The sequence below is a fragment of the Nematolebias whitei genome, chromosome 2 (genome assembly GCF_014905685.2).
Source record: "Nematolebias whitei isolate Nwh7 chromosome 2, NemWhi1, whole genome shotgun sequence".
NCBI lineage: Eukaryota > Metazoa > Chordata > Actinopteri > Cyprinodontiformes > Rivulidae > Nematolebias > Nematolebias whitei.
In genome coordinates this window covers 40,017,328-40,030,731 of record NC_056499.1, presented here as the reverse complement: position 1 = coordinate 40,030,731, position 13,404 = coordinate 40,017,328, and the positions used below count along the sequence as shown (strand labels likewise).

General features: G+C 39.9%; 1 protein-coding gene across 1 annotated transcript in view; it reads right to left on the bottom strand.

Annotated features, from left to right (window-relative positions):
- Nucleotides 1–3,991: 3,991 nt before the first annotated feature.
- LOC119424336 (CD151 antigen) overlaps nucleotides 3,992–13,404 on the bottom strand; it is a 45,196-nt gene continuing 35,783 nt past the window's right edge. The window contains exons 5-8 of the mRNA XM_037691805.1: nucleotides 10,445–10,552; nucleotides 4,912–5,070; nucleotides 4,665–4,751; nucleotides 3,992–4,582 (exon numbers count right to left, since the gene is read on the bottom strand). Coding sequence (XP_037547733.1) covers nucleotides 4,523–4,582; nucleotides 4,665–4,751; nucleotides 4,912–5,070; nucleotides 10,445–10,552 — 414 coding nt within the window. The 3' untranslated portion in view covers nucleotides 3,992–4,522. The remainder of the gene's footprint in view (nucleotides 4,583–4,664; nucleotides 4,752–4,911; nucleotides 5,071–10,444; nucleotides 10,553–13,404) is intronic.

Genomic DNA, 13,404 nt, shown 5'->3' with positions numbered 1-13,404 from the left:
ACATGAAACAGATCAGCAGCAACATGAAACAGATCAGCAGCGACATGATATGGTTTTTCACAGTGATTATTCTATTTAGAGATTCATGAGTCTAACAGCCTCAGGGTAGAAGCTGTTCCTCAGTCTAGTGGTTCTACACTTAATGCTCCTCAACCTCCTGCCTGAGGGGAGCAGGGCAAAAAGTGTGTGTGCTGGGTGAGTGTGGTCCTTCATGATGCAGGTGGCCCTCTTCCTGCATCTGGAGGTGTAGATGTCTGTGATGGTGGGGAGACTGACTCCAACAGACTTCTGTGCAGCCTTCACCACTCTCTGCAAAGCTTTTCTTTCTGCAGCTGTGCAGCCTCCATGCCACACATTGATGCTGGAGCACAGGATGCTCTCCACTGCACATCTGTAGAAGGAGGTGAGGACTGAGCTTCCCAGACCAGCTCGCCTCAGCCGCCTGAGGAAGTAGAGTCTCTGATGAGCTTTCTTGATCAGGCTGGTGGTGTTGTTGCTCCAGCTGAGGTCGTCATTCGGGTGCACACCCAAGTACTTATAGCTGGAGACCACTTCCACCGCAGACTGGACTTCTGATTCAGCCTCTTTAAAACAATCTCTAAACCCAGTCTTCTTACTGACCTGTTACTAGTTAACCTAATTAGTTGCCAAATGTTCCTCCAGTTGTTTCCTACTGATAACACTTCATTTACAGCTTTTGTTTTGCCTGTCCCAACTTTTTAAAGATGTGAACTGCAAATTAAATTCAATATTAGACTTTTTGCTCCCTAAAAAGTGCACAATTTCAAGGATGAACAAGATTAGGAATGAGATCATCAGAGGTACAGCACAGGTTGAACAACTGGGAGATAAAGTTAGAGAGACCAGACTGAGATGGTTTGGACATGTCCAGAGGATGGACAGTGGGTTTACTGGTAGAAGGATGTTAGAAATGCAGCTGCCAGGAAAAAGACAAAGAGGAGAAACATGGATGCAGTTAGAGACATGGAGGTAGATGGAGTGAGGACAGAGGATGCAGAGGACAAAGATGGAGGAGGATGACTCGCTGTGGAGACCCCTGAAGAGGGACAATCTGAAAGAAGAACATTTGACATGAGTACTGTGTGTCATTGTGAGAAAAAGCACAAATTTAAGAGAATTGCAATGCATTGAATTTTATTTATATTTTACACACTGTCTTGACTTGTTTGGAATCAGGATTGTAGATTAAGCTATGTTTCTGAACCCTGACAGGATATGTTCCTCCTGTTCCCAAACCCAGAACAGCTTTGCTCCTGCAGGCACAGAAATCAAATCACCTGCAAGGTAAAGGTGGAAGGTGAGAGGCGTCCAAGCCCTTTCCCCTCTGGATCAAAAACAGCAGGTTTCTCTGCTGGCTGCAACCAAACGGGCTAAGATGCCGCAGGCGACGTGCACCGAATGGACTATTGTTTGGAAAGAGGACTGGAGGAGATATTTTGGAAATGTCACGCACCGGCATTATTAGCATACGCCTCGTGTTAGGCCTGCATGCAGGCTGTCACTGTAAGGACGTCTGTGAGACATTCAAGGCTGAGGAAGATTTATTATAGTCATATTTTTTTCTGGGCTTGATGCATTTGCTTGGAACGCTTCTGTCATCTACTTTGGGTCAAACTCGACAACAAGGACAAGAGCGCAGGTCAAACAACTCGCATTCCACAAATGCGTTTGCTTCTCGGAAATCAGCCTCTGTAAAAAAAAAAAAAAAAAAAAAAAGCCACGTGTTCAAACAATAAAAACTGTAAATACCGAACGAACCTGCTTTTGTAAGAGTGATTCACTGATTTTTGCCGGGCATGACTCAGCTTTTACAAGGTGTGCAGTGAGAGCACTTTGAAGGGTAGTATGACCACCGATTCCTGCTGTTCGGCCTCACCACATGTGGCTGCTCCACCGAGAGGAAATGTAACAATAAAACAACAGCTGTACTCTTAAAGTCTTAGATGATATATTTTAACAGCCTGAAGCAGCCAGCTGACATGTTCCCATTTAAACTCCTGCCCATTTTATTGAAATTTGACAAGGATAACATTAAAATATTTAAATGTTTCACGTATTGTTCACTACTAGTGACTAATACTTTTCTTGCTCTCATCCTATTTGATTTGTGGTCGTTTTCTGCCATTCTCACCTGTTGTTTAGACATGGGGAGGAGGTGGGGAGTTTAAAATAACCTCAGGGTGTTTTGCAGTCACACTAACCAGCTGATTTCTGCACCATGACATTGTGGTGGTGAAAACCTGGTGAGTGCTGCCCCCATGTGGTTGCTGCTGTTCACTGTCATGGTCACTTTAAACGACACCTTGTACCTGACAACAGAGAAACTTTCATTACAGACCATAATACAAGAGAAGAGCAGCTGTTGGAAATATGGCTCACATCCCACGGAGGCTTTACAACAGCACAGTGCTGCTGTAACATTAGGGGATTGGCATTTGGTTAATACACTAATGTACCTGTAAGCTGCTGCCAATTGTGTAAGGGCCACTGATTCTGGGCACGAGGCTGTCTTGCTACAGATAACGTTGAATTTTGGCAATATTTTTGGGCTGTCGTGAGCTGAAAACTGTGACTTGAAGGTTTTTGTGTTGTGCTTTTGTTTCCTCTTATTCAAATATTTGGCACGTTGTATTTACCTTGTGAATCCTATAGAGAGCAAACACAGCCGAAGCAAAGACGAATCAATGTTTATTCAAAGTAAAATGTCACAACAACAAAAGATACAGCTGAATATTTCAGCGCAACTAGAGGGAATCATTGCTAACAGTGTGTGACTATCATTTCCTAGCAGTAATGTGTTAAGGACTTATTAAACAGTGAGCAAACGATTAAGTTAAGAGCCAGTCTAAAAAAAGATCAGTACAGTAGATATGCGACAGAGTTTAGGTGAAGAGGTAGAGTTGGTAAAATATGACAATAACTTTGGCATTGGTGTTTAAAAAAGAGGCAGTAAAGAAAATAGAAATACAAAAGTCAGTTTTTCTTGCGATGACATTATCTGCATGTATCAATAACAGAGTTATAAGAATCCCTTAATTAAAATCTGCCCTTACACATCAAATCTGTATTCGGATACATTTGTAATATAAAATAATAAAAGAACAAGACACTTCAGGCAATAAAGACATAAAGAAAATACTATTATATAAAGTGATAGTCTGGTCATTTTTGAAGTGATGCTCAGTCCGATAGTTATCAGTAGTTAGTATTTTTATAGTTGTGGCATCAGTCATAGTAAACAAAGTATGAAGAACAAGGCATAGGTTTTCTTAAAGGCCAGGCTAATGGCTAGACAAATACAAGTCTTCTTTTAACTTAAAACTACACTTTTACGTAAAAGATAAGCTGATGTGAAAAAAATGCTACATTAGGTAATTAAAAAATAAAGGAGTCTTTGTTTGACTAGCAATTAGCCTAGCCTATTAACCATTATCTGACAGAACACGTCAAAAATGACCAGACTATTCCTTTAAAGTACTCATTGCAAAGCATTAAGTCTGAACAAAAAGAGTTTATAAATTAATACGAACTTTATTGATTTCAATGGTTGATGGGTACCTAAATAAAAAAATAAAAAAGAACTGAAAGGGGTGAAATGTTTGAACTCACTGGTCTATGCTTGTCCAGTTCCACCATATTTGTTTACCTACACTGAATGCAGCCATCTTAATGTGAGCCAGTCATACTTGGATTTTGGCAAGTCAAGTACTTTGTTTACATTAAGTGAAGACCTGCATTTCAGAATTGTATCTCAGAAACTACTGAAGTAAACGGTTTCAAACTGTACCAAATGATCAACAAAGTCCATGCTCAATAATCCACTGTACCAAATGATATAGTCCAGAATCACCTTTTTATGCTTAATTTTATCCTTAACAAAGAGTACCTTTAAAAAGAACGCACCTCAGGTTTTACAGGAAATAATCATTTACAAAATATAACAAGTTGAAAAGGCCACTTTAATGAACAGTCTTGAAATGTAGAACTTTATGGTTGCTGTGGGCTTGCTGAAATTAAAATGTTGCTCCAAACTTAGAAGATAAATCTGGTATGAACAGGAAGAACACTTTCTTCGAAGTGACACTTTTTTTTACTGATTTTTACTATTTTCCCTGGAGTACCAACTGGTTTATTCATCGTTGGAGCCAGAGCAGGAGAAAACTAGAATGCTTAGTCCCAAAGAGGCTATTCTACACTAATTTAAACAATCACTGTTAAAACTCCCATCAGCTCCTCGTTGAGGCCTTTTCTTGTCGCGCTGTGATCTTGAAGATGTAGCTGAGATTGCAATCCAAGGGCCTAATTACTTTAAAAAAAACCTTGTAATCTTTTTTCATCCTTTATTTTCTGAAATAAGATCCTTGGATGTGCAATTAGATTCCTCATCATTTTTTTCTACCACAATGAACGAGACAACGAAAGAACCTGTGAAGCATCCAAGTATGAGCTTGTCATGATGAGGTCACTCCTTCACCCACACTCTTTTCTTCTTCTGCTTCTTTTAATATGGCTCTGCCTTCAGGTTTCGATAAAGGCAGCACGTAAACACCATTCCAAAGATCTGGGGAATGGATAGAGGAGAGCAAAACAAAAGTTATTGTTTATTTCAGGTTTTTTTTTAGGTTGATGAGTTCTTTGCTCACCTGTACACAAGCAACCCCAATGCCCACAGCTCCAATAATCTTCAGGTGGTCCAGGATGAAATTCTCCAGTTTAGTGATGCAGCCCCCCTGAAAAAAACAGAGTCGTCATGTGAATGTGGGATAGTTGCTGGATTCCAACAGCTAATAAATGTTATTAATAAACAGCTGTGCAACCCTCCCATTGCAAACTACACTGAAATACTGAGAAAAGACAGAAATATACACTCAGCACACATCATGCTCATACCTCCACCTTGTAGATGTTGGAGGGGTGGTTCCTTCTGCCGCAGAACTCTACTTCAGTCTTACAGCAGCTGTCAGGGACGACCCGGCCTTGTGAATAGACTGAGCGAATCCACGTGCTCTCTGCCCAGTCAGATGAGTTGTGGCTCCCACAGCACTTAAACTGATGGACGAGTTATAAAGAAAAGCACATTTTACTTTTAGATGCAGACTTGTGATGGTTTAACTTTACAATGATGGATTAAGGTAATTAGTATGACACTTGAATAAATCAAATTAAGTGTAACTTGCTCAATAAACACTTGATGTTAAAGGAAACGGATGTTTTTGCCTTTTTATCTTCAGATTAGATAGTCATTAATATCCAAATATGAAAAATTATTGTAAGCTTTGCTTGGATGAAAACCTTTTTTTTGTTGATCTGCTCCCGTTCTGTGTTTAATCACATTGAATCCCTTAAACTCTTCTTTGTAATAATTTGTTTCTTAATGGCACAGACTGGTTTATGTGACCCCATCTTACAAATTCCTGGAAATATAATCAGTTACAGATCAATTTACAACCTTCCATTTCTTAACAAAATTTTGGGAAAACATTGCTCTATCAGCAATCAGTAAATCAGTAAATCCTGATCTGTATGAACTTTTAGTCTGGATTAGAATACCTCAGCTCAGAGATTATATTCAGATTTATTTTGGCAGATTTGTTAAAGAAGTAAATATTCAAGCAATTTACGCCTGGAATAGCACAAAGTGTCGTTCTGATTCTTCAGTCCAGATTAAGCTACTGAGGGGGTCCCAACCATGGTCCTTGAGGAACACCATCCTGCATGTTTTAGTTGCTTCCCTGCTTTGACACACCTGATTCGAATGACTGGGTGATTAGCAGGCTTCTGCAGAAATTGATGAAGTAATCAGGTGTGTTGGAGCAGGAAACAACTAAGGTTGTTTTCACACCAGATAGTCCGGTAGACTCGGTTCGGGACCAATATTCATGACCTTTTGTTTACATTTGAGCTGGTGCGTTTGCATTCACACTGCACTGTGCAGTCGAGTCAACCTGTTGGTTCTCTAACTATCTTTCAGACCGGAGGCAATGTGTTCAGCATAATGGTACTTCCTCCAGTTATTTAACAGTCAACAATGGTGTACCACAAGGCTCAGTCTTAGGACCCACCCTCTTTACAATCTACATACATAATGTAGGTAAAAACATCCCTAATGCATTCATACATTTCTATGCTGACGACAAAGTTGTTTATTGTCGAGCTAAAACTGTTGCTAAGGCTTTCCAGCTTTTGAAATCTGCATTCAACTACATCCAGACTGATTTGTTTCGCCTCAAACTTGTCCTAAATGCCGACAAAACCAAAGGGATGATTTTTTCAAATAGGAAGTTGGTCCCAGCAGTTCTTCCTCCGATTTTATCCTCAAATGGTGTCCCCATTGAGTTTGTTGATTCTTATAAATATTTGGGTATCTTGGTCGACTCACATCTCTCTTTTAAGCTCCATGTGGAAAACTTGATAAAGAAACTGAAAGTTAAACTGGATTTCTTTTTCAGAAACAAATCCTGTCTAACCCTGAATGCTAGAAAACGCCTTGTATCTGTGACTTTCCTTCCCTCAATTGATTTTGGTGATATTATTTACATGAACGCTCCTACAAGAACCCTGCAGATGTTGGATGCTGTCTATCATGGTGCACTAAGATTCATAACTGGCTGTGATTATCGTACCCACCACTGCACCCTGTATTCATTGGTTAACTGGACATCATTAACTTCACGCAGACTCTCACTGGTACATTTTCATCTTTAAATCACTTCTTGGTCTGCTGCCTTCATACATCTCCTCTTACATGTCTCTGCGTGAGTGCAGCTACGGAGTGCGCTCTCAGGACATTATTACCTGCAGTGTTCCCTCAGTGAGGACTGAACTAGGCAAAAGGGCCTTCTCCTATTCCGCTCCTGTTTCCTGGAACATCTTACAAAAAGATTTGAAGCTCTTGACCTTGACCTCTCTAAGTGTCTTTAAGAATCTGTTGGACACCTGGCAGGGTCCAATGCTGACATGTTCCTGTTGTTAGTTTTCTACATTTGTCTTGGAATCTAGCTGGTTTTTTTTGTTTTGTTTTGTTACCTTTTCCTTTTAGCCATCCTATTTGTTAAAAAAAAAAAAAAAAAAAAAAAAAAACTGTAGTATGCTTTTTTTTTATAACTGTTTATTGTTGTTGCTGTTGTCCATTGTTGTCATCTTTCTTTGTTGAAATCAGGTCTCTCTTGTAAATGAGTCCTCGAGGCTCAATGGGATTTACCTGTCTAAATAAAGGTTGATTGTTGAACCAACCTGTTGAACCAACCTATTCCCCCGCTCGCCTGTGGGGGCGCTACACCAGGAACTACTGAAAGAAACGACACAAAAACCTCTGAAGACACTTCTTCTTCTTCTTCTGGAAATAAAAATAAAAACGAAGTGGCATCAAGTTTTAGCAGTTTAGGAGTTATATTTTGTCATTTTTCAAAAATGGACTTAGCAAGAGCAGAAGATGAGACAGAAGACCGTGGAGAATATTGTTTTTCACACAAGGCAGCTGACGGCTCCATATAAGGTCAGAGAAATGCGTGTTTGTTTGTCCTGCAGAGCGGGGCCGGGTCTGTTTACATTCACACTGTACTTGAACCGCGCTGGAGTTCTCTTCTACCGGACCGAGACCTAGGTTTTAGCCCGGGCCAGAGTTCGCATTTTTGTTCCGTGACAGATTTCGATGGCGCGTTCACACCTCCCCAAACGAACCGGACTTTCTAGAAAAACAAGCTAGAGTTCGATTAAAGCGGACTAAATAGGGCTAGTGTGAATGCACCCTAAGAGAGGCAGGATGGTGTTCCTCGAGGACCGGCGTTAGAAACCACTGAACTACAGGGCACAATCAGGATTAGCATTTCCACAATCAAATCATAACTAGACAGTTCTTGATTCAGTCTTAATGAATACAATTAGGCACAAAATTAAAACCACCCATCAAATTCTGTTTAAGACCATCTGCACCCGATCTCTGGTAGTATCCATGATATCTGACACTGAGGTGTAGAGTAAGCAGTGTGTATCTCGGGGTGAAGTCCCTGTAGCTTGATGTTCCAGTGGAGCATCATGCAGATGTCCAGTTACGTTAGAATCAAGGCTGATTACACTACGACGTGTTGATGCCTTTACCCTTTGACATGTTTCTCAAGCTGCTCCTGAACGGTTGATGCAAGGTGCTGCGGTCAAGATACAGAAATACTTTGTTCATGGTTAATATCTAAACTGAGAAAACTTCTTTTCATAGAGGGGAAATGTTTTCAGGAACTGGGAAAAATAAGCTTAGTTGCCATTTATATTAATATTTGGTACATAAAATAATGTTTAAAGAAGAAATAAAAAAAACAAATAATGTACTAATGACAGTCTCATCTGCAGCTCAGATTTTTTGATGCTGTCAAATTGCAGAAAAAAGGAAAATAAAAACCTAAACTGTGAAAAAAAGTTCACCAGGTTAGAGGTAAAGTGGCTGTTTTGGATTTGTTTTGACTCGCCCAAATGTCAAAATCTCTAATTTGGTGGGATAATACTTGGGAAAAAGCTGTGCAGTCAACAAATCTCAGGTTTTTTCCCTTGAAATGGGGTCCAGTGCTAAACCTGAGCCGGAGCTTACTCTGCGCCAGTTCTGTCTGTTTCCAACTCTGTAGGATGTGACTCTCACATCCCAAAACTGCTGTTAACTCAGTGCCAACTCTGCTGGGCCAGAGCAAAGAGTCAGGAGCAGGAGGTGGGCTCATGGAGACCACCAACCAAGCAAAAAGTTTTGAGTGGCATGTTTAAAAATCCTGTTTCCCTTTGAGTCTTTTCTCTCCATGCAGCTTCTGTGTGAGCCTGTTCATAAATGTAGCATCAGGCAGCAGGTCCGAGCACCGCACAGAGCTGTCTTCACAACCACTGCTTTCAGCTGAAGTCATAATTGCTGCTAGAAGAACAACTTGTGAAAAACTGTTTGTTTCTTTTCTGAAACACTGTGTGATTCCCACTGTCAGCCGTGTTTATGATCGGAGATCAAAAATGCCTGACGGAAGAGGGTTCACAAGCCCTGACTAGCACTGTCGTGATAAATCAATTAATCGCATGATAAGTTAAAATGATCAACCTCATTTTCATTTATCGTTTCTTCATGTCTCTCTTTCTACTGAAAACACTGGAGGACAAAAGGCTCAACTCCAGTGCTTTTCAGTGACCCCTCCCCTTTTATTTTCCTCTTTAAAATCTGTTTTAACCGTCCAAAATTGTGTTTTTAGATCGTTAAAAGCTGAGAAGCTAAGCTACAAGCTAAGCTAACAGGCCAACCTCGAGGAAAAAACCTCTGTCTTGTCAAAGCTCCGAAATTCATGGTTGAAACCCGTGCCTTCATGTAAAAACTTGTTTTTCTCTGCAAAAAGAAGCTGAGAACTTGGTTTACTGATTTTTTATTAAAAACTTTGTGTAAATGCTATGCTAAAGATCTCAAATCACACTAAGCATCTGCCATTTTGAGAACCGAAGAGACAGCCCATGTCACGTCAAGGGGCCTCCCTCCCATTTTTCTTAAAGAGACACGCTGCTCGCTCCCTCACTATCCATCCTTTGGTTCAAACAGTTTTATATTGACATCCAGTGGTCAAAAAAGGTACTACATGCAAAACCAATTAAACATTTCTTCTTGGAATTTTTTCATTCGTTCATTCAACCTTTATTTAGACAGGTTAAACCTGACGATAATTACTAATTATTGTCAAATTTCAAACAATATTATTGTTTATCACAATAATTTCTGAGACAATTAATCACCCAGCAAAATTTGTTATCGTTAACAGGCTTAGTCCCGACTGCTGTTTAAAACAGTGTATATAAAATAAGACAGGTGAGAATATGACATTGCAGAAAAATTTACACAAACCCTGTGATCTGAGTAGATCATGGGTGTTCAGTCCTGGTCCTCGAGGACCACTATCCTGCATGCTTTAGGGGGTTTTCCTGCTTTAGTACGCCTGATTCAACAGTCAAATGAGCTCTTCGTGTTCAGCAGAAGCCCGTTGATTCAGATCAGGTGTTGGAGCAGAGAAACATCTAAAACATGCAGGACAGTGGCTCTTGAGGACCATGACTGGACATCCTGGGTGCAGATGGTGCTTCTGTACAGTGATCCTCTGCAGAAACTCAAAATACAACAGGGTGAGCATCAATCATTTATTGGAAGAGGTGTTTAATGTGACGCAATGATGTAGCACAGTGCTGGCTCTCTGGCTGTGGAAAACCAAACCAGAGCTGGATCTGGTCTCACACTGGAACCTCTTTAGTGGCAAAACATTTTTTATAGAGCAGCTCTTGTTTAAAAGCCCAGGTCACATTTGACACAATAAGGAGATAAAGAGCTTTACATTTCCTGATTAGCAAATGTTTACAAACTCAAGCAAAGGTTATGACAAGACCAACTCCTACCCTGTAGAAATTAATTTATTTTTCCACTCACCTCTTGCTGCAGCTTGTCTACAGCTCTGGTGATCTGTTCATTCTCTTTCTCTTCTCCATACTTCTTGACCATGGTGTTCTTCAGATTCTGCTTTAGCTCCTCATTTAACTGTACACACACACACACACACACACACACACACACACACGCTCAATATGCAGCAACGACCAACTACAATTCTGACAAAAATCTGAGGAAAGCGCTGTGCATCCCTCCACACGTGATGAATTAGTTTTCCTAAAATAGCACATTTATAACTGAGAGGATTAAAGCTCTTTCGTGTTGATATATATCATGCACGGCAGCTCAAATGACAGTGAAGACCGGCCAAACGAAAAGGAAGTCTGAATTGTCTTTTTCTGTCATTCTTTGGCAGAAACCGCTCACTGGAGGAGCAGGAGGTCTGCCCGGCTAGTTTCTATGGCAACAAGCCAGCTGGGAAACCACTGTAAATCAAAGCATGAAGGAGATATCAAGGGAATGAAGGGTGAAAAGAGGAATAGAAAAGAGAGAAAGAGATGAGATATGGGAGGTGAGGACAAAGAAAGGAGAGGAGGGACGATAAGAAGGGGGCTGGAGGTGAGAGAGTGGGGGTGGGCAGGTGTTCCCATTTTACCTGTTGACAGTTTGGAAAACGCACAGAAAGAGGACCAGCCAGATTGTTAATAACGTTATGGCACTAACTCTGTCATAATGTTGGACACAAGTCAGAGTTCATAATTTTATGAGACTTTTATGCGAGTATAGGTTAAACTTTACAAATAAAACAGAATCTAAAATGAATATTGGAAAGAAAGAAACACTTAATGCGTCTTTAATGAATAAGAAGATCAAAAGCAGGTGACCTCAGTCAATCACATGCATTTAAAACCGTGATCATCAGCAAGTGTCAGCACCTTTATACAAACACAGGTTGAGTTAGTTTGCTGGTCTGAAACATTCAGCAACGTGCTAACGCCTGAACTATGAAGATGTCAGGGGCTGACAGATGGAGGTTCTCTTTGTGTGTAAGTGTATTTTAATCTGAAATGCTGGAAATGTGAGCAGACACAGCCTGAATTTTCTGCAGCTCCTTGATATTAGTTTAGGATAGGAGCTAATTTATTTCTTGATAATACAGTAAAAAAAAATGAACCAAGAAAAAAGGATTACTATTAAATAGCCTATTCTCTAAAACACACAAACAAGCATAAGAATTGCATTAGAAAAATTTATAAGATCCCTGGAATGGACTAAAGTCTCACCTGTCAAAACACAGAGGAGGAGAGGTGATGATGTAGGCTGTTTAGTTGCTAAAGTACATCAAACTTTTTTTTTTTTGCCAACCATGAACTCCTTTTACTCAAAGTATTCAGAGTCAAATTAAATGTCATCAGTGAGACAGTTAGAACTTGTCTAAAAGTGTCATACTGGTGAAGAGTAATACTAAAATAATTATTTGAAAACGGAAGTGGAGGTCTGATCAATGCATTCTAAAGTGACATCAGTGAAACAAGTTATGAGAAAATGCAGATGTTCTGCCATTAATCTGAAAGAGGTGTGCAAAATGAGAAACACTGACATCTGCAGGTTTGCGTTGCTGCTACGGTCTAAAAGAGAGTGATGGAGTTTTAACAGTGCATGGTAAGGTTTGATGAATATTTCCCAGCTTGGCTGTGTGGCACTCGTTCTTTATGATCACTCCTAAAATATATTCAGAACGTTTTTATTTATTTATTTATTTTTAAACCTTCTGCAAACTAGCTCACAGCAATATCGACTTTCTCCTCTTCACAATAAACTGTTTTAGATAAAGGCGTCTACTAAATCATTGCAACGTAATAACCAGGCATGCATGTGCCTTTTTTATATTACTGCTGTCATAAAAAAATCAAAGAATGTCATTCATGTTGAGATATAAACACAGGAAAAAAGATAAATATATAGTATTTATATATATTTATATACATATATATAGTTTGGTTAATAAACAAACACAAGGGAAAAAAATTAAATGCAGAAGAGGCGTAGCCTTAGAAGTTTTAGTGGCACATAAAATTGTGAATAATCTGAAGTGGGGAAAAAGAGCCTATAAATACAAGACAGAGTCATGGGCCTGTGTGGCTGCTCATAAGCTGTGTATTATTAATGAATGAGGCAGTTATACTGATAGCAGTACGGCTCAAGACTGAGAAAAGTCCTGTTGCTGAGCTACCAGCCACCAGGCTTCAGCACCTATGAAAGATGCTGATGGAGAGAAATGTCCTGCCAACATTATACAGAAAAAGACTTCCCATTTTCTCCTGTCAACAGTGAAGTAAACAATGCATTTAGAAAGCTACAGGTTCTAGCCTGGTTTTTAAAACAGCCTCATAGGAGATTACAAATTATTCATACAATTTGTAAAGTAAAGTGTGAGTGTGTTCCTGCTGGAAAATCACAACGAATGTTTTCAAACGACTGACAGAGCGTTCAGCCTTGATGTGTGTGTACTAGAGGCGGTTTTTTCGTTCCATTTGGACTAAATGGACCATAGATAATATGGGCAGTCAGATATTTGTATTTTTAATGAGCCGTCTTGTGTTTCCTTCCAGCAAGCTTGAATTTTCATGCTGTGCTTAGAATAATAGCACAGCACACGCCATGTGGGACCAGAAACAGTTGTCTGTACTCTGTTACAAGGTTTCTGACTACGTGCTCGGATTAGGAGACGTGAAACACTTCCAGCATGGTTTCTTGGTTGTAGAGCAGAGCGAACTATAGCTACTACACAGTTTATACTCAAACTGTGAGAACAGATTACAGCTAAAGTCAGAGGCTTTGTTTTTGTCTGACATGAAATCAGAATAAATCTGTCCTGTTTTAAGTCAGTTAAGAGTCCCCAAATAATTTATATTTTTGAGTGCCTGAAAAATTAAGAGACCGACCGACCACCCATCCATCCATCCATCCATCCACCCATCCATCCATCCATCCATCCA